The sequence below is a fragment of the Lepisma saccharinum genome, chromosome 20 (assembly GCF_977018435.1).
Source record: "Lepisma saccharinum chromosome 20, izLepSacc3.1, whole genome shotgun sequence".
Taxonomy (NCBI): Eukaryota; Metazoa; Arthropoda; class Insecta; order Zygentoma; family Lepismatidae; genus Lepisma; species Lepisma saccharinum.
In genome coordinates, this window is record NC_139248.1 from 29,241,176 (window position 1) to 29,263,207 (window position 22,032).

The following is a 22,032-nucleotide window of genomic DNA, read 5'->3' on the forward strand; positions in this document are numbered from 1 at the left end:
TCATTTCATTAAAAAAAATCATGAATTGTAGGGTTAAAGGTTGAAAACTAGGTGCATAAGGATACAAAGGCTTGTGTCAAGAGTGAATGCTCCTTATATTCGAGTGTATCAATTTTTAAAACATGCCACACTAGACAGGTTTTCATTTTACAGTTTGACTACTATCGTGCGTACTGAAAGTCGTGATCAACATGTTACAAGAAGGAAGTAAACTGTACAAAAAAGAATCTAATATATGCCTGTTAAAGTACATACCTTTATTACTCTTCAACATAATTACCATCTAAATCAACACATTTTTGCCAACGTTCTGGAAGTTTGAAAATTCCTCTGTTGTAGAACTCCGTTCGGGCACGTCTGAGTATTCTCCTAACGGCAAGTTCCACTTCCTTGTTGGTGTCATATCTGTTTTCCCGCATGTGTTCTTTCAGAAAAGAAAACAAGTGAAAGTCTGAAGGAGCCAGATCTGGACTGTAGGGAGGATGTCGAAGGAGTTCCCACCCAAATCTGGCAACTTCATGTTGGAGGATAATACTATCCCTGCCAGGACGTTTTTCACGAATAGCACGACGAAGTTTTCTCAAAGTTCCCTAACCGAAACACGCCTGTTCCCCTGGATGATTTCCTGGACGCGAGCCACGTTCCTGTTGTTCGAGGCAGTTCTCGGGTGGCCTGTGCGAGGGAGATTACTGATGTCTGTGTCTCCACCTCTAAAATGTTTTATCCATCGCCTGATGCTACTGGCAGCCATACACTGATCACCATACACTTCCTGCAATCTGCGGTGGATATCTGATGCCGATGCACCTTCCTTCAACAAATTCAATTACTGCACGCTGGCGAAACGACGTGTCAAACGGAGCCATTACTCGCTACTCGCTATTGCGCATACATACTGCACCGATCACCCCACTTTCAAGTGTATGTTGTCACAATAGATGGTTCTAACTGTCTTATACAGCGCATCGCTCTACGTGAACATTTACGTCTGAAATAAAAAGTTGATCACAACTTTCAGTATGCACCAAGTAGTTTAATGTAGTCAAAACACCTATAACTCATTTATTTTGTCCTTTTTAACATTGATACTTACTTATTCTGCATTGCGGATCATTCTATAAGGTGTAATTATGAATTTCTTACGAGATAACTTCCAATTTTTCATGTTACGAGTAATTATTGTTGTTCCTTTTTTTCACTTGCTTGACATGCAATATGGTGCAAGCGTTCTGGATCATTGCCTGTCGTACTTGTGTTTTGTTGATTTGGAGTGGGTATGCAGTGTTTCTAACCTTGTAAACGAAAAAATACCTACTTCCGGGTTTTAAATTATGCTAATACGTAGAACCATGCACGGGTAGCCCCACAAACAATTCACGGTTAGGTTAGGCAAGCATAGATAAAATTTGGGGTCACATAATCTTTTTGGAAAAAGACTGAGTGGTTGGAAACAGTGACAGGGGGTTACGTCATCAAACGCATGGAACATCCGGTTGAGGTAGAGAAAGTACATGGAAGGAACTGCAATTGCGATATTTTAATAGATGAAAACATGAATTATGGCTAAAAAAGATGAAACAATGACCGAAAATACATTCGTGAACTTCAACAATGCTACAGAAAGTGATTTGCGTAAGTAGTTTTTTGTGTAAAAATTAAGAAATCTGTTTTGACTAGTTCAAACTGTTACCACAGTTTGTTTGCACGGTTAAAGAATTCTGCATTGTGGGGTTGTTCTCCAAATAATTCACAAAGTTAATATTAGCCTTTTTTTTTTCAGGCAAAAGTGCCATGTAAGTGTAATTGATGCATTGCAATAAATTAAAAAAAAATCATAAGTAAAAAAGCAGTGTCCCAGTTTTTTGTAAAAGTTTGCAGTTTTAGAAACTGAAATTATTTCTCATGAATTTTAATTTGTTTTACAGTGAATGGTTGGATACATTAAATTGAACTTGGAGATATTCAATGCTCAAGCATAAATTTAATATTTGAATTCATAGTGGAAATTCAAACATTAAATTGTCAGTGTTGTGGTTTTCAATATACTTAAATTTTCTCAAGGGCAATAACCAGCACAAGTTCCTATTGTTTAATTCCAAAGTAATCATGTTATGCATACGATTTTTACATGGTTCAGTTTCTATTTATGTCTGCTAATACCCATTTCATTAGCTTACAAATTACTTACTGCATGTTTGTTTGCTAACAACCATTTGTTACTATCTCAACGTGATATAAGGTGCAAAGGGATGTCCCTAAATGTTTGTGTGGTTAAGATTACATAGTCAAGTTTAGGTATTCTTAGCATTAAAATAATGCCCCTGAATGCCTCCAAGACCTGATCGTGTAATATCTGGTCTCAAGCAGAACCTCCTTGAACATCATGTGAAAATCTACAGGTATATCTGGCATGACTGTGAACCAAGAAAGGCTGCTTGCTGGAAAACAAGGGTGCTCATATGAGCTAGTTTTGAAATCATAATTTCTCTTGTAAATATAACCTAGTGAAGCTTTCAACTGTGGTAATTAGTTTCTCCAAGCTTCACAAACTTACATTCACAATTGTTTCAAGTACTTTAAAATCACTGGTCAGTAAGAAATTGGGATGGAATATGTGGAAGAGGAGAATCATTCTCCAGAAAACCTACGGATTTATATGTAAATACATGGCTGATGCTGAAATCAGTGCAATTTTGTATAATTTTTGCAAATCATGGTGTATATAAGCTCCAAAAATGCTATTTTTTCCATAGTATTACATGTCTTATCTTTTAGCATAAATTTTACATGTTAGTAACTTTTATATGTATATAATTTTCATGTTTTCCAACATATATTCCATATTTGTGGTATTACCGCATTGCCCTTCTTGTGATAATACCAAAGGGTCTGTTCGTTTTATACTTTTTATTGTAAATTTAGACAAAAGGGAATGCAAGCTCCAGCTTACACGGTGAAATGCATTACATATCTTAAATATGCTCCCATTACTTCATACAATATTGAGTGCACTTTCAGTCATGTATATCTGATATTGGGGGAACAGGAGGAAATTTGTTTCACTACTTAGACAATGCCGGGTAACAGAAAAATAAATCATATTTTGTATTAAGCATAAGTCCATATTTTATGGGGTCCTTCACCGACAAACCCCTCTCCAGAATTACATTCAATGTGATTTTGATGTTTTCAGTAACCTAAAGTTGGTTTTTATGTCAGGTAACCATTAATTACCGAGATATTTGATGTGAAACTATCACTTGTGTAAGTGAAAAAAACTCCATTCAAGGCCACTTTCACTATTTTTTTCTGTCAGAATTCCATTTGTAGTACACCCATGAAGCAAAAGGCCACAGAAAAATGCCATTATCATCAAACTGAACTCTCATAACGTAACGTAAATGTCAAATTACTAACACCATTGAACCTAACACTCCTGCCCTAATAATGACAAATTAGCATCTGCATGTCAGAAAATCCACTGAAGGTTAAGGGAGACCTGAATGGCATATTATAAACTTGAAATGTGATAAACAATTCCTGTTATTTTTTACCTCCACCTTCACACTTTAATAAAATGTTGTTGGCACTGTAAAATATTATCTTTTATGTTTTTGCATGTAAATGGCAGTGCAAATATGTAACATTGGCTTCCTTTCTTTTTCAGTAACTCGTTCAACCATGTCTACTGAAATTAGTGATGAGAAAAGGGTGAGTGAAATTTTATTGTTAAATGCAAAATAATATCAGTGTGTATCAGACACATACCTAGAATTTTTTTTTTGTGGGGTGGTGTCCGACCAAGTATCTCCTTCCCTTCCTTTTATAATTAAAATAATTATAAGTGTGTTGGAGATTTAATAGTGGCAACACTGCTGTGTGTATATACGCCATGAAACTGAACCGGAGCTTCTTGTTTATACCGCACTGTGGTTTGATTCTTAACCTACCTCCCAGCAAATGGACTCTTCCTTCCAAAACTAGGTGCATGCACAGTGACAAGAGGAATAATGTATTGTTGGAGTTGGCAGTCTAAGTTGTGTAGTCACAACAATGTTTCGAAGTAGGAACAGGGGAGTTGGATAAAGATTGAATGTGCCACAGCCGTATAGCATGACAGTGTCATCAAGGTCTTCGTGAGGTATATGGAAAATCTGCAACCTGTGTTCCGAAAGAAGAGGCAACACTTTCTGCTGATGGGGATGTTAAGTGCATATTTGGACAGTTTTTAAAATGTTCGCCCTAATTCAATTTATTTATAGATGTTTCCGGCGACTGAAGCAAGCAAGAAAATTTTTATAACTATTTCTTTGCAAACTGATAATGCATATTATTAATAAAACATAGCGACAATACTTTCACTTCACAGTATGCCACAATGTTTACTCTTTACAATCTTGCTTTGCTCGTTCAGTTTCACCCAGCACATGTCCTGCTCTAGCTTCAGTTATAAAATATGCACATATATAATTTTAATAGCTCTATGTTGCCAGTGAGTTCCAAATTCTGCTGGTGTTTTCAAATATCTGTTTAAACAATGATTCACAAACTGAAATGTGAAACTCTATATATTTAGATCATGACCATGAAGACTAGAATATAGTGGGAAGTTGGGATGTACGTTTGATAGATACCTGGTATTGCTTTGCTTTTGAACGAAATCAGTCAAGGAATTTCATATTGAAGTCTTATGCCCTTCAATGTGAAATTCCTTGACCGATTTCGTTCAAAAGCAGTACCAGGTATCTATCTTTTACCCTTACAAAACTTCGGACAATATGATTGGAGCTGTTGAGAGTTTATGTTTCAAATACTGAACGAGAGAAACTAGGGAATTAGGAGTCATGTACTTTTTTGCCTCAAGAGAAAACTAAATAACATGTGCAAATAAACGCATGGCATATTAGCTGCAAAGGGAAGGCAAGGAATTTTCACTTGTAAATTGATGTAATGCTTTAGTTTCAATTATTTAAAATTGCATATTGGTTACGTGCGTATTACTCACTATCTAGAAACAAAAATACATTAAGACTATTAAATTTCGTCTACTTACATAAGTGAGTATATATTCGTTGCAAACTATGTTTCGGAAGCTTTACTGCTTCCTTCTTCAGGTGGTCGTATTTTAGGCTCGGAACATCAAACCATGTCTGAGAAGTGTCAAATGAGGATACTAGGTAAAAAGTTGGGGTGAAAACACTTCATGGTGCTCGACATTACAAATTTAAAACTACCTTTGTTAAAAACCCTTAAAACTCATGAAAAAACGTTAAAATCACCACCATGGTATTCCAAACGAATGCAGTAATCCACCAAAAACACTGAAGTTTTACATAATTAGAAATGAATTGAAGTAAAGTGTGCATGTTCTAAAGTTAACATGCAACAAAGCATAGCTTCCTTGCCAGGCCAGCAATTCCAAGAAAATCCTTTTACATAGCATCCAGAGAAGGTACATATAGCTATATTTTTTATAGTTGGGAACAGAATTGTTAAATTTAGCTCTTCCTCTACTGCAAAAAGTAACTATGTTACCGTTGTTAACAATAGTTATTTACTTTTAAAAGTAACCAGTTACTTCGAAACACTGGTTGTTTAACAGTCAATTCTGATGAAATATGTTTTGCATAACTGTATGGTTTGACTGTTGTAGGATTGCTTCAAAAGTCAAAAGTCCACGTGAAAAAAGGAAATGCAGCAATTAAATTCTTGCATCCACTTGGTCCATCAACTTCCTACTGGCCACAAAGTATTCTGTCCAGTGGACATTAACAACACAAATGGAATGGCATATGTACATAGTGATAGGTCAGATACTTTAGTGTGTTTTGAAATGGCCAAAATATTCTTCTAAAATGTGAACGGCACAATTCATAGTACATGAGATTTTAGTATGCAGGTGCAAGATGCGGTTAACAGTTTCCAAAGACATAGTTAGATGATTCGCCATCTGTCTTTGGGTCGGTGGATTCTCTTACATGGCCATTCTGCGAAGTTTTGCCTGCATACTGGTGGTGGCTTGTGTGCATGGCTGTGTTCTCGTCCGCTTTGTTGGAGAACTGAATGCTGGGGCCATGCAATCCTTATACTTGCCGGTCACATTCTTGAATAAAGTCAAACGAACGTCACAATCCTTGCCCTTACACTACTTCCTGATCATTGACACACTGAACTTTGCATCATAAAGGTCTACAACTTAACCTTCCCAAATGCAACTCAGTTTTGGCAGCATTTTCGGCCCAGCCAGAAAACTCAAACACTTGGAAAAGTTATACAACGTACTCCTCCCAAAAGTGACTCAGTTTGGGCAGGATTTTTGGCCCAGTGAGAAAACACAACCACTCTTTTACAGCTCACACACTACACTGACAAACATACCCGACCAAGGTTGGGTGAGTTAATTCTGAGTGCAGGGGGAAGGAATCGCGTTTGGTCACATATATGCTGAACATCCTCTGTATATATAAAAATACATGGTTATTGATACACTCATCTGAAACCTTATTTAAATGAAAGCTTATATACGCTGTTCTGAACAAAAGAAAACAAACTTGAAGTTTCTACGGCAAACCTGAGAGACGATATGACCATTTATAACCTAATGCATGACTTTCAAAGTGGAGCTGCAAGTGGCGTACACAGAAATTTTAAAAAGCGTGTAACTTCTGAACCCCTTGACCAATCTAAAAAAAATGTCATTTTTGTAATCGGCATTAAAAGTTCTATAAGTATACCGAATTTCATCAAAATTGGGGATGGTGGGTGACATTTTCACAAAGTTCTGGATGATTTGGCATGGGATGACCCTTCCAAGAGAATATTACTGCCAATTTACAAGTTATATATTAATTTCCTGCATTAATGTAGTGTGTTAAATGAACCTAGGGATAGATAGAATTTAGATTTATAACCCTTTCCGAAATTCTGGTGTTACTGTTAATCTGCTCTCAAGGTACCCGTGGACGGAGAGAGATTGGATGAATGAAGGGAAACCGGGAGTCCAATTACACCTTATATATATGATGTCTAGGTGTGCTAGATTTCATTACAATTGGCAAAGTAATACTTTGATTATTTGATAGAGACATCACAAATAAATATTCAGCCTAAATTCTATATTGAACTGTATTGGGTGTGGTAGAGTAGTGTGATTTGCATATGTTGTAGATGTGTGCAGATTCTTAAAAATGATTCTGACTTTGTAGGATGAGGAGAAGGTGTATGGAGGATGTGAAGGCCCAGATGCAATGTACGTGAAACTCATCTCGTCAGATGGACATGAGTTCATTGTAAAAAGAGAGCATGCATTAACATCAGGGACGATAAAAGCTATGCTTAGTGGGCCAGGTCAATTTGCAGAAAATGAAACCAATGAGGTTAACTTCCGCGAAATACCGTAAGTACCATGTCTTATGTTATATTGTTCGACATACTATTCTGTTGTACTTTTCAGTGCAATTCAAAACTTAGAGTATTACAAATGTAGTTGAAAGAAAGATATGAGAGGTTTGAAAGTTGTGGGTTGTTCTAGGTTTAGTAAGCCTTGAAAACAATGTTTGTTCTTAACCAGCAAGGATTCACATGGGGGTAAAATTTACCCAGGCAATTTTGAAGCACATTTCTTGATAACTTTCGATGAATGCCTGAGGCCATCCTTCTCAGTAACTTTACAGTGAATTCTTTCGAGTGTTGGGACCTTGAATCGGCTGTTAGTTGGTTTGTGCTCGCAGGGCTGTAGAAACACTGCCTGGGCAAATTTCACCCAATACACACACATACATTTCAGTTTAGTATTTCAACATGTTCTTTTTTTCTAATTTTTATCAATTGTGTGATTCAATTCAAATGTTCAAAAGTTAATAAAATTAGATTAAAAAATGAAGCTTTAAACAATTAAAATTCATACTTAAGAAGTAATTTTTCTTCTGGTATTTTTTTACCCGGTGCTCGTCTTGCCACAAAAAAAATAATTGTATGTAGCGGTGGTACATTCCTACAACCATGCAGAGTTTCATTGAAAAGAGAGTAATACTTCTTGGGGGGGGGGGGAGGGGGTGTTATTCAAGCACAGTAAAGCCAGCTTTCAGAATTTTGCTTCTAGTGTCGGCCCTGTGGATGATGGGTGGATTAAATTTGGAGGGAAGCACGACAAAAGACCAGTCTTTTAGAATATGTAATGTCCGTGTATCCCTTCTTATAAAATCTATCCAATAATACCAAGAGGGAAACAAAATACTTTTTAGAACCCTGCTTGTTATTAATAATGATAATGGATATATTGTTTTTTTAATCAAGTATGTCATACCTTCATATGTATACTAATGAAAAATACAGAACTAAAATATTGTGTGCGTTTTTGAAGACAGGCATGTTCATTGCTACCACGTGGTGCTGCGATATATTTATCCAATCCTGTCTGTTTGTTAAAGGTTATTTTTTACTGCAGTATACAGCCAGGAAGGGGATTGAAGAGTGTTTTTAATGTATCCTGGTAGAATATTGGAACTTGTTTTCTTTTCTTGTCTTTTGTAGTGATGAAAGTCGCAAAGTGTCTGGCTCAATGGCAGAGTGCATTAAGTGGTAAATTTGCAATATCCCCACAAAAGTCCACATAGACTCTGTGTCTCAAATAATAAGGACACAAATAAGGATCATTTCACTGGAACATTTTCGAATTTTGAGGTTCTGATAGTGTCATTGAATTTTACTCGGTCCTGGTCAAAAAATAGATCCATGGCAATTTAAAATTGACATTTTTAATAGTGTCATTGAATTGTACTTAAACTGTACACAGATGAACCACAAAAGTTTTGAAATGTACCAAGTTCCTTATACCAGATATCATTTACCGAAAATACTAGGTTCATTTTAGTTGAGAGGCTTCTGAAATGGAGTATTCACGTGCTGGCCCACATTATGGACTGTTGAGGTGAAGCATTTTGAAATATTAAAATTGTACGGTTATATTATTGTGTGTGGTAACTAATTAATTTACCAGGGTGGCGACAGACCTGGAAAACCGGGAAAAGTCGGGGAATTTGAGGTGTCAAAAAAAGTCAGGGAATTTCGTCGTCATTGACTTCGAACACTCTTTTGACGAAAATTGTTATAACTCTGGCACTATGGGAGCAATCTACTTGGGATAACTTTTGTTTTTCAGCTAAAACATCAGTGCATGCAACGGTGTACAATTTACAAAACCGGACCGAGGAAGGGGGCTTGGGGGCACGTCCCCCGAATTTCAATGGAAAAAACAAAAATCTGGAGTTTGCCCCCTCTTCTCCCGCTATTTTGGGGAGAAGGCGCAAACTTTAGTATTCTTTTCAAAGAATGGACACTTCTCAAGAGAATGAAACATATTTTATGTTCTTGGGTGCCATACAAGTTGAATAATAAGCCAAAATGTGATTATTTTTTTTACGAAAAATAAATATTTGCATTTTTGGAGGAAAATTGTTATAACTAGAGCCCAGAAGATTGGCAAAATGCCTCTTTTTATCTACTGGATATATTGATAACATTTTTCCGGATATACATTTTTTATGTTGTTGCGAATGTTTTAGAAGCCTTTCATTTTGCCTATTTGGGACCCCACTGCCTATTTTTAATTATAATGCCTTTTTTTTTCCTTTTTCAATGAAATTGGACCATTTTTTTAAAAAAAAAGTGTGTATATAAATTATTTTTCTCCCAAAAAACGTTGTTGGCATTAATTTTCTTCCGTTTATTATGTGAATAATTTTCGCTTTATTTAAGTAATATTGAACTCACACATGTTTCAACATTGCTGAAGGAGAAAAGTATTTCATTCTGAGTTAGGATATTGGCTTTCGGTTAACATTTCCTTGTGCATGATTGACTGCTGAAAACCTGTTGCAGAACATCTGCACAATTACGTCATCACGTCCAGCGTCCGTGTCAGGACGTTATTGACAAGAAACAGCACTAATGCCCAAGGGTCTTTGCATGCATTCCAAAATCAAGTTCTCTATCTTTAGTTTAGTTCTGCACTTTGGAGGGAAACGATCGTGTATTTGTCATCATGCCAAAATTTAGTATGCCATTAAGTAGTAAGTTACATGGTTACGTGCGTGAATTTGGTGAAAATTGAAATGCTCTTCCCAATGTAGATTTTAACATTTTGCCAGAAATTATAGATAAAAGTAAGCGACTTCCAAATGTGCCTTTTTTTGTTTATTTTGCCTTTTTTTCATTTTTAGTGCCTATTTTCCACATTATAAATGCCTTTTTGCCTGCCTATTGTAACGAAAATAAATGCCTGAACTTCCGGGCTCTAGTTATAACTCTGGTACTATGGGAGCAATCTACTTCGGATAAGTTTTGGTTTTCAGCTAAAATATCATTGCATGCAACCGTGTACAATTCAGAACACCGAACTGAAGAAGGGGGGGTTGGGGGTGCGACCTCCAAATTTCAATAAAAAACCAACATAAAAATCGGGAGTTTACCTCCTCTTCTCCCGCTATTTTGGGAAGAAGGCACAAACCTTAGTATTCTCTTCAAAGAATGGACGTTTCCAAAGAGATAGAAACATGTTTCATGTTCTCGGGTGCCATACAAGTTAAATAATAAGCCCTTTTTTTTTTTTTTTTTTTACGAAAAATAGGTAACTTGCATTTTTGGAGGAAAATTGTTATAACTCTGGCACTAAGGGAGCAATCTACTTCGGATATGTTTTGTTTTGCAGATAGAACATCATAGCATGCAACCGTGTACAATTCAGATCGCCGAACCGAGGAAAGGGGGTTTGGGGGGAGCGACTACCGAATTTCAATGAAAAAAACAACAACATAAAAATCTCCCGCTATTTGGGAAGAAGGTGCGAACTTTAGTATTCTTTTCAAAGAATGAACATTTCTCAAGAGAATGAAACATGTTTCATGTTCTTTGGTGCCATACAAGTTGAATAATGAGCCAAAATGTGAAAGAAACTCTGTTCGGAAATGTGGCATGAATATGTTGCCGAGGGGGGGGGGGGGGGAGGAGGTTGGTTGGTCATCAATATGAATTTCCCAGGCTTGCTCCAGACCTGTGTCCGAGTTTCCACACAAACATAAGAGTATGAAGGTCCAAAAAGCACATTCATTTCGTAATCAGCACCATGATACCATATGGTATCATCGGGCCAGTACGACCTTACTCTGATGATACCATATGGTTGGTATCATCGGAAGAGTAAAGGTTAAACCTCTAAATATTATGTGGAAAATGCATTGAATTATCATGTTTTCTTGTCCGTATGGGAGTAGTAAGGGGACCTGTCGACAGATGGAGCGGGTGGTGCCATCCGATAGTTGTCGGACATCGTAGTAAGGCATTTTGTTGGGCAAACTGAAGGAACATCAAAACAAATATGTTCCATTGATACATACGATTTTTGTCGAATATCACCACCCGACAAAGTATCTCGCTACAGCATGCAACAGAAATTGCATGGACTGAAACATCCAACAAAAATTGCATGCATAAACAAGAAGAGCTTTAGACTGCAAATATGCTGCTGGAATTTTATTACTCTTCTGGTTCACTTCACCTTATTGAATGTAGCAGTCCTTACGAAGGCTTTCTTTTATCATCCTGACGTATTACTGGTTTCGCACAAGTTAACATACGTTTACAATGACGTTGCAATATTCTTAGATATCAAGAAGAATCCAACCAAACGGGATATATATTGAATACTGTCACGAAAAAGTGAAACATAAATCCGCATTGGTGAACGTTTTAAAAATTGGCAAGTGCATGCTCCCAACGTCAAATTTACTGCAACACTAGTATTGCAATGAAATTAACGCCACTCTCTGTCCTGTCTGTTTAATCTCGTGAGAGATGGTCTTAAATCTCTCAGTGAAGTTAATGTCCAATATTATGAAATAAAATACTAATAATAAATACGTAAATATTTTAATATCATATTTACTCGAATTATTCAGTCATAACAGCAAATCACTTACTTCAAGAATTGACTTTTCTCTGCCAGCCCTGCTAAATTTTCACTTTCAATCTACTGATTTATACGAGGGGTGGCCAGAAAGTAATTACCAATTAGTAGGTACATTGATTTTTTGCTCGTGTGATTAATCTTCTTCTTATTTCAAACGACAGTGTTCATCACTACACACTAATTCGTTCACTATCACGCTTGGTCAAAAGGTGAATCAACCAAGTATGCAAACAAAATCGAAGTTTGCCCGAGATGTCTAACCACGTTCAACGATGGACAACAATCCGATTATCGAAAATACACCGGACGTCAGATTGCTATCGATAAACTTGCCGAACATAAAATATATTGCGGCAACAACAGACCGGTTCGAATGTTGATGCCCGAAAAGAACGAAGTGGAAGAATTCAAAATGCACAAGGCATTGTTGGAACATCCCGCAATCATCGTTGCTGATTTCGAGGCGTTCCTCAAACCACTCTCGTGCTGCGATCCGGATCCCGAAGTTTCTTCCACCACACCTTACCAGCTTCACGAACCAAACAGTTTCGGTTACGTTGTCGTGCGACGGGATAAAATAGATGAACCGTACGTATACCGAGGACCCGATGCAATCGAACGCTTCTTCGAAAAGAAGGTCGAGGATCAGGAAACTTGGATACAACGCTCAAAAAATAGATATTCTTGTTCAAAACGAAGAAAGATACATCTCTATAAGTAAGAAAGTTATGATTCCCGAGACTAAAAGTACCATCGAGATGAGGTTTCTGGATTCGTACAGATTTCTCTCTGCCAGCCTGGACGCTCTTGCCAGCAAACTTTTAGACGAACAATTCAAAATTACAAAAGCTAGTTTTCCCAACGTAGACATAGAACTCGTTAGACGTAAAGGGATTTATCCTTACGAATATGTTAGTGATGGTTCTAAATTTAACTACGACGCTCTCCCACCTCCAAGAGAATTTTACAGCAGACTCAGAGAGAAAGAAATCACGGACGAAGAATACCAACACGCGCAACTCATGTGGGAGAAATTAGGATGTAGGACACTCGGTGACTACCACGATGCCTACTTACATTTAGACGTGACGATACTCGCGGATGTTTTTCAAGCGTTCAGGAAAACGGCAACGAATATTTATAAATTAGATCCAGCGTATTTCTACAGCCTACCGGGATTAGCGTGGTCGGCAATGTTATTCCAGACAAAGGTCAAGCTGGAACTGATATCGGACGTGGACATGTTACTTTTCATCGAGAGGGGGATTCGGGGCGGGATGGTACAATGTGTACAGAGATATGCAAAGGCCAACAACGTGCACATGAAAGAAGATTATGATTCAAATCAAGCATCGAATTACATCTTCTACGCCGACGTTAATAATCTCTACGGACATGCCATGGTACAGAAACTTCCTTACGGGGGATTCGAATGGGCATCAATAGACATAGAAAATTTCGATGATAGTGAGTATGGCTTCTTCGCAGAGGTGGATATCAAATTCCCTGACCATTTACACGATCTGTTCAGCGATTTACCACCGGCATCCGAGTTCAAATCTTCGCCTCATTCTAATCAATGCAAGCTTTTATTGACTCTAGAGGGGAAGAAGAGATACATTGTTCATTACTCGAATCTCCGATTCTTGATCGGGAAGGGTGCTAAGGTAGCGAATGTTAGAAGAGTCCTCAGGTTTAAAAATTCCGAGTGGCTCAAACCGTACATTGAAACAAACACGCAACATAGGACGGTTGCCACTTCCGATTTAGACAAAGATTTTTTTAAATTGATGAATAACGCGGTGTATGGTAAGACGATGGAAAACGTGCGGAATCACGTAGACGTGAAATTGGTTTCGGATAAAAATAAATGCATGAAGTGGGTGGCCGATCCTAGATTCACAATGAAAATTTGGCACTTTTCAATCTAGATATAAAATTGACGAAATTCAGAAAACCAATTTACGTTGGCGCAACGGTTCTCGACTTGTCGAAACTTTACATGTTCGAATTTCATTACGACGTGATGAAACCCTTCTTCAATGATAAGATGTCACTTATGTACACGGACACCGACAGCTTCATTTACAGCATACAAGCACCTAACCTCTATGAAGACATAAAAAATCCTTCCATGCTTGAGTATTTCGATACTTCTGCGTATCCTCAACCCAACAGATTTGGAATTCCTTCCCTCAACAAAAAAGTCCTAGGTAAACTGAAAGATGAAAGTAACGGTGATATTATTGTCGAGTTCGCGGGTTTGCGTTCGAAGATGTATGCCATGAGAACAGAGAGTAGCGTCACGAAGGAAGCAAAAGGTGTGGGCAAGAATACGGTGGAGAACAAACTCACCTTCCACGATTACATCGATTGCCTTTACTCACAATCGACGATACTAAGTATAGAACAAAGAATCCAAAGTGTAGACCATGTGATTACAACAAACGAAGTTAGGAAAGTAGCATTAGATCCGCATGACGATAAAAGATGTATTTTGTCTTGTGGAATCCACACGTTGCCTTGGGGACACTATCGTTTAGAAATTAGTAAAAATTGTAGGCAATGCAAATGAAAAAAAAAACTTTAATTGTCTCACATACACAATAAGTAACTAGCAAGGACAATGAATCTTTTTGGTTTCCGAAAGCAAACCAACATGGAAACTGTACACCGCACGACAGATCATGAATTTCTACCTTCCGTGTTAACTAAACTCAACGGTCTGTTGATCATTCACCTCAACAGCATTTGGACTAAATTGGATGAGGACGTGGCAAGATTTTTTACGTCTTCAATAACAATTTACATTTCTACGAAATTCCGATCGACGGGAAACTTCGGATCACCGTGAATCCGGAAAACGTAGGCGAAATCAAAATATCTACCGGCAAGAACATTTTTCGAATCAAGCACAACAAGATGCTTTCTAACATTACGTACGATGTTTCTGCAGGAGATTGTCCTTACGTGGAAGTCCTCGGAGATTACGACAAACTCGTTCCTCTCTTCGTAGAATTACGAATAGTCTATCCTATTATAAATAACCGTTAACCAAAATGCCTAACGACATTTTCGGCCACACCAAGCGTGTAGACCACGCAGAAGAGATTCTCATGTTGGACGTTCGAGTCAAAAAGTTGAGGAGCGATTTGATCGCTTTGCAGGAGACCTTAAACAAAAGTTTAGAGTCGGAGATCGCTACGCTCCAAACGCAATGTCTCAACCCCATTCTGAAAATCGATTCCGAACTAAAAACGCTCATAAAAAATTATGTCGACGTACCTTCTTACGACAACGTTCAAAATATACAGTTGAGCGTGGATTCGCTTCAAAATGATTTGCTCAAATTACAGCAATTTCAATCGAAAAGTGAAGATTTGGAAAAATTGAAACTCGAAATCGAAGAACGAACTTCCGCAATCGAAAAGAATTTCTCTGAACTTCAAACCGTCGTGAACGATATCGATGTGGAACGCTTGCATGTCGTCGTTTCCAAATTACAAGAAGAATTCACCAGCACGTTGGAAGAAATCAAATCCAAGTTGCAGACTTTGGAAGATACCATGACGAACCTACCATCGTCAGACGAACTGCAGGTCATCTGTAAAAGCGTCGCGAACATAAAAATTCAATTGGAGGCTTATCGAGATTTCGAACACATTCAAACCACCATGGAGTCGGAGAGAAAGTGCGAGAGAATCATGGGATCTATCGGCGGCGGTTCGTGCTGTCATTCGCCGGTGTTGTGTTTTCCCCCGCATTGGGCTCGAGATGCTCGTCCACTTGACACCAATCCAGACTCGACTGCGCACGTCGGTGCAAATGTTTCACTGGGTCGCAGAGAAACAAGCACGATGCAGAAAGTGCGAGAGATTCATGGGATCTATTGGCGGCGGTTCGTGCTGTGGCCTGCCGGTATTTATGTCGTCCCCGACCGCTGTTCTGTCTCGACCTAGAAAAACTGGAAAAGGAGAGGAAGCTGCTTGCTGGCTCTGCTTTGTTGGTCGGGAGGCAGAGAGAGAAAGTGCGAGGGAGTCCAATCGGCGGCAGTTGAGACCTCGTTCTCCGGTCGCGGCTTCCCCTCGGACTCGAAGCTCATCCGCGTGGAACTCTCGCGGCGCAGAAATTTGCTTCGACCTAGAAAACATCACCGCGGAAGCTCGTATGTGTGCTGGGTGGAGAGCGGAGATGATAGGATCTTTCGCCGGCAGCTAGAGCTGTCGCTTGCCGGTCGAGTTTGAGATCGGCTTCCCCTCGGACTCGAAGCTCATTCGTGTTGAACCGACTCTCCTCGGGATGCTTTGTCGGTGCGAAAAATTATCGCGACCCAGAAAACACATGCAGAGCAAGCCTTTTTCCCTCTGCTGTTGTTTGACGGCAGAAAACTAAGTTTGGATTTGTCGTACCGTTTTTTCTATTGTTTGTTGAATACTGCATTCAGCAGGCGGGGCTATCGTCTATACATCCTGGTCATTTTTTTTTCCGTGCATCGCAATTTCGTTATTTGGGTCAAATCGCACTACAAAAACTGAAAATGTTTTGAGTAGAGAATCACTTGCTGTCTCTCACGTTTTCGATGCTAGCCACCACCAGAAGAGAAGCTTTTTCCGAGCGAACAGTAGCATTACGTGTAAACGGCAAAACTTTACTTCTGCAATAACTGCCGGTAAGTGGAAGCAGTTTAGGTTAAGTTATATCACTGAAGATCGTAAAAATAAAAAAAATCGTAAGAGAAAAGGATAGGTTAAGTTATATCACATAAGATCGTGATATACCTACAAGTACGAGGTGGGAAAAAAAGTTGTGCATTGAAACTTGTACTAAAACATCGCTAAACGCTAAAACATCGACAAAAAAATTGTCAAAATATGTCAAAGACTGATTTTCAATTGATAAAAAAAAGGATACCTACAAAGTACTGCGTAGAAACAATAAATATGCACTACTGTCACGAATCCGAAATCGTCACTGTTCCAACAGTGGGAGCAGAATTTAGGAAATAGATTGTAATTTATGTCAGCCCCTACGTAATCATCGTGTGCGTGTTTTAAATTGGTGTGGTCTTGTCGAAGCAAGCAAATAAAATTAGCGTTATCGCGTAGCAGTTGTTTCGGAACCTTGGAAAAAGTTTGTGCCAGGTAGAAACAATCCAATCCTTTGTGACGTCCTCGAGTGAAAAAATTACGAATCTCGTTTTGATTTTCCAAGATCATGTCGTCGAACACCACAATGGAATTCTCGAGACAATCGTCCAGTGGAATGATTTCGGATGCGAAAGTTGCAATGCCCAGTCCCTCGTACAGTTTCATAAGTTGCTGGTATTTCGGTTGTTCGAGACTTTTCGAAAATACGTAGAGGTGTCTGTTTTCCCAGTCTAACCAATTGGGTGCGAGGATAAAATTATCAATGAGCAGTGTCGTCTTTCCACACCCCGAAGGTCCTACGATCAGACATCGTATGCTGTCGGGGAGCAATTCGCCGTTCCTTTTCTCCGTTTGACTTTCCGAATCAGGTAAACATTTCACGACATTCCACGTACTCATAGAATCACTTCGTTTGAATCGATCCAACTCGTTCCCGGAAGTCCCAGCCATTTCACCAAAAGTTTGTCACCTCTCTTACGCAAAACTTTTTCGATAAGGTACGTGTCGGGGTATTTAGTTTTAGAGAGTTCCTCCTCGTAGAAGCGCCCCAATAAAATTTCACCGCCACTGTCCTTTATTATATACGTGTGACGGTTCCCAGGTAAAACTCGAACCACGGTAAAAAGTTCCGTACTCCAGTTTCGTGTGAAACCCCTGTCGAACGTTCGCTTCAATTTACTGACCCTCACCTGGTCTCCAATTTTGTATTTAGCTTTTTTTGTCGTGGGTGTGTACTTTGGACAGTAAACGGTAGAAATTAATCGCTGTTCGTCGGACTTGGTAACGTCAGCTGGCTTCATGCCTATCGTTCTGTGCACCGTGTGATTATAGTCGTTGACGAGTTCCGGAAGAATGGTGACCCACTTGTAGCTTCCCTGAAGCGTAAAGCGTGACCACATGCGCGATTTCAGAGTCCGATTGAATCTTTCCACGATGCTGGCTTTGACGTCACTGAAGGTCGAGTAATGTTGAACGTCGTGTTTCCGAATAAACTTTTGGAATACGGCATTGTAAAATTCCTTCCCCTTGTCCGTGTGCAGAAATCGAGGTCGTCTGCCGCCGCTTTCGCGAAAAATTGTCTTGAATGCTTCCGTGACGCATGTTCCTGTTTTCGCCTTCAAAGGTAGAGCCCATGCGAATTTCGAAAATGTGTCTATGACGGTGAGGAGGTACTTGTTGCCCTTGTTCAATTTATGTACATTTTTTAACTTGCCGCTACTCATCTCGACGAGGTTGCTTTCCCAGAGGTCGTCGATGCCCATGGTTACCACAGCTAAACGTTCGTAGTTGCGGCGTGCAGGTTTATGCAATTCTTCGACGATGACTTGCCTAGACATTTTTTTTTTTTTTTAGAGATTACGTTTGAAGAGAAGCACCAGCGTGATGGGATTCAAAGAGGGTGGCACCTCGCTCGTGTTTTGAATGATCAGCTTATCGCCGGCACTCACGTCGAAAACGGTAAGATCTTCGTCTTCGTGTATTTCATATATGTTGCGCGTTTCGTTCCAACGTGCCAGAGGAATGTTTCCTGCTTTCTGGACACCACGATTCGATATCAAGTTCATGGTGGGAACGCTAGCTTTTCTGCCGTGAGACCAGTACGAAAATTCGTTTATCTGAATCGTGCCATCGAGGAGAAACTTGTAGTACGGATGATAAGGATGCAACATGTACAGTTTGTTACCTTCGACGAACGTGCTTTACAGAGAAGAGAGAAGTAGCATTATGCATTGAAAAATGAGTCCGCACTCATAGTTTTTGCAAGCAGAGGGTTCCAAACCTCAGTGGAAATATCAACATATAATACCGAGAATGTATCAAGAGACTGATAAATTACAAATTGTATTTATTAATCAATCACTCTTCACTCTTATCTCATTTAGTCGTAACTTTAAAAATAATCAAGTATTTTATTTTAAACTTACTGCATATGACAAAATTCCGTAATCCTTCCGTAGCTTGTGAATTGTAATAATTTTCCAAATTCACTATTTTGCAGTTTGAATTGAAATCATAGAGAATAGAGAAATTAAGTCAATTTCATAGAAGATAATATTGGTACTTAACAAAACCATACGTGGATCTGTATGAGTTTATTATTTCCATTCGCAAAAACATCGATTTAGTTTAGTTTGTAATTGTCAGGGAAAAATGTAAATTTTGTCCTGGAAAACCTGGAAAAGTCAGGGAATTTCATTTCTGCTTGTTTGTAGCCACCCTGTTTACGTGTGGAAGGCAAATACAATAATTGGTACCTGGTTATTGTTAAGTTATGAGTAAGTGATATAGGTTGTTCCATTCATAGCACTCAAATCTATCATTGCACAAGTGTCAATAAATAATAGCTTGCAATTTCGAGAGAGAGAGAGTTGTAATTCACCGTTTCAAATTTACATTAATTTACTCTGGGCACTCCAATGATGTATGATGCAAAGAAATTGTTTTAATTGAGAGAAATGGCATTAAACTATTCACTTCCACCTCACTCAGCCACTTACTTTTAATACTTAAGGTTGACACTGTTTGTTTCACAAGCTCTTGGTGCCACTTAGTAAGTACCAGGTTGTAGAATTACTCAGAACCCTCTACAGCATGTTCAAAACATCAGATTGCTGTGAAACTTTGGAGATCATGGGGAAGCAAATACTGATCATAAAAGGATTCAAATTTTCACCACCAGTTGGAAATGTGGCACTGGAATAACAACCACCAGAAATCAGACATGCCAGTTTTAGTTTGTCAGTGCATAAGTCTTCAATATGAGTGCCATCAATGTGAATGACCCTTTGGAAGCATATGACAGTGTGATTAATAAACTGTGCCCCGGATTTCAACACCACGTTTACACCTGGTGGTGAAAATTTGAACTATTTTTCCATCACCTCTATACCAAGTTTCAGTGCAACCCGATGCTTCGAACGGGCTTCAGAGGGCGCTGAGTAGGAATACTTCAAATATGACCACCACTGAAAGTCGTGAACTAAACTTAATTTTTTCCTTCTGGCACAGGTTGCAATCCAATCAATACTTGCAATTTGTTTTCCGCTATTGTAGGTGTGAATGGAACACCCTAGAAGATACTGCATTGTTGTTGAAACAATTAAATGCTTTTTGTCTTTTTTCAGCTCTCATGTACTTCAAAAGGTCTGCATGTACTTCACGTATAAAGTCAGGTACACTAACAGCTCAACAGAAATTCCAGAATTTCCAATTGCTCCGGAGATTGCTTTAGAATTGCTGATGGCAGCTAACTTTTTGGATTGTTAATTTATTGAATTTGTGGAATGTTAAAATGGGTTCAACTAATTGCTGCCGGTTGGCAGCAACAGAAAAACTGATCTGGTTCTTTTATGAGAGAGAATGGGAAAAGCCAGACGTTCTACTCTGATAATATTTCTGTTTGGCTTGGTTCAGTTACAAAAGCGTAACACGACAAATGTAGATGTCTTTGTTTCCCCTTCTTGTATCTCAGTTTAAAAGAGTATGTTCAAATAACTAATTTTCAATGAGTTTGTTGAATAGTTTGAAGAATGCCTTTTCAACAACAACAAAAAACTGTTATGGTTTACAAATGTGTATGTGTATTTGAAGTAATGTGTTATGCAATAACTTAATATTTTGAATGTTTGTGATTATTTTATTATAGTAAAGGCTAATTCAAAACATAAATAATGTAGTACTTATTGTTCCTGGAGGATATGCAGGCAAATAACTATTCTGTATAAAAACCTAAGAACATAGGTGAGCAGATCAAATTTTCCATTTTTAGGGACATGGAGTCATGTCAAATGGAGAAAACCAATCAAATGCAGACTTATGCAACATGTGTTGCTTGTCACTTCCAAGTAAAATTATTTTGAAGTGGATAGAGCTGTGTGATAATTCCAATATATCGATATGGAGCTGATATTTTTAAAATATCAAGAGCATTGATATTGTAAAACTATCAGCATTGATAATACCAATCTTGATATCAATATTGACTGATGATGCTGATATCAATATCAACAGTACCAATATTATGACAACAATGGCCCTTGTAAACAAGCTTGTGCTTGTCAAGAGAGGGGCCACTGGTTGAGAATACAGACTGCAGAACAAACCACTCCATTGATTTGTGGACTCCGATATTTCCTTATCCAACAAGTAGCACGGATCTCTTTTTCCTAGTTAAAATTACAATTCAAACGTCAGACTCAAAGATACAGTGGAACCCTGATTTTAAATTTTTCCTGCATTATGCGAGTGTCATCCAGAAAAAAAGGGGACATTTTGTTGTAAAATACAAGTGATGTGTGCAAAAAAATTCATGATACACAAACTACACATCATACTCCATTTTTGCATATATTCACCATACCCATTCAAGCACTTATCATAGTGTTATAACAGTTTGTTGGTAGTCATTGTAGTTTGTTGCTGCCAATGTATTCAACTGTATAGTGACAGTCTCTTAGAGTTCAAATGCCATGGCAAAGTGCTTTCTGGAAGGAAGGAACATTTGACTAGCAAGATGGTGCAGATGGATATGTGTATGATATCGAGCTGAGTACTGAACACATGCGACAAAATTGAGAATCCAGCCAAGTGTGGGGTGTGATAAGGTTTGTGCCAGTGAAATTCATAAGCAGTTGAAAGACTTCCTTTCTGGCTCATTCTATGAGATATCAACAAATGCTTGTTGCTTTATGTTTAAATTGAACCTCTTATTTCTAGATCCTTTGTGTGTTCCAAACCACCATTGAAAATTGTTTGGAGCTAGTGTTTGGATCTGGCAGGCATTTTCAATTAGCCACATGTGGTGTTTTTAACATTTTCAGAAATTTATAAAAATTGTTGTAACTTGTATTTTGTAATTCCAAATATAATGGTTCAATAACCATTTTCTTCAGAAATAAATGTTCTTTACTTTTGCTCTCA

General features: G+C 38.4%; 1 protein-coding gene across 2 annotated transcripts in view; it reads left to right on the top strand.

Annotated features, from left to right (window-relative positions):
* The window catches only part of LOC146003842 (elongin-C), a 29,013-nt gene extending 6,981 nt beyond the window's left edge, over positions 1-22,032 (top strand). For both annotated transcript variants that reach the window (XM_083142291.1, XM_083142292.1), the window contains exons 2-4: positions 3,668-3,711; positions 7,206-7,396; positions 20,238-22,032. In XM_083142291.1, the coding sequence (XP_082998417.1) occupies positions 3,682-3,711; positions 7,206-7,396; positions 20,238-20,379 (363 nt within the window). In that variant the 5' untranslated portion in view covers positions 3,668-3,681 and the 3' untranslated portion in view covers positions 20,380-22,032. The remainder of the gene's footprint in view (positions 1-3,667; positions 3,712-7,205; positions 7,397-20,237) is intronic.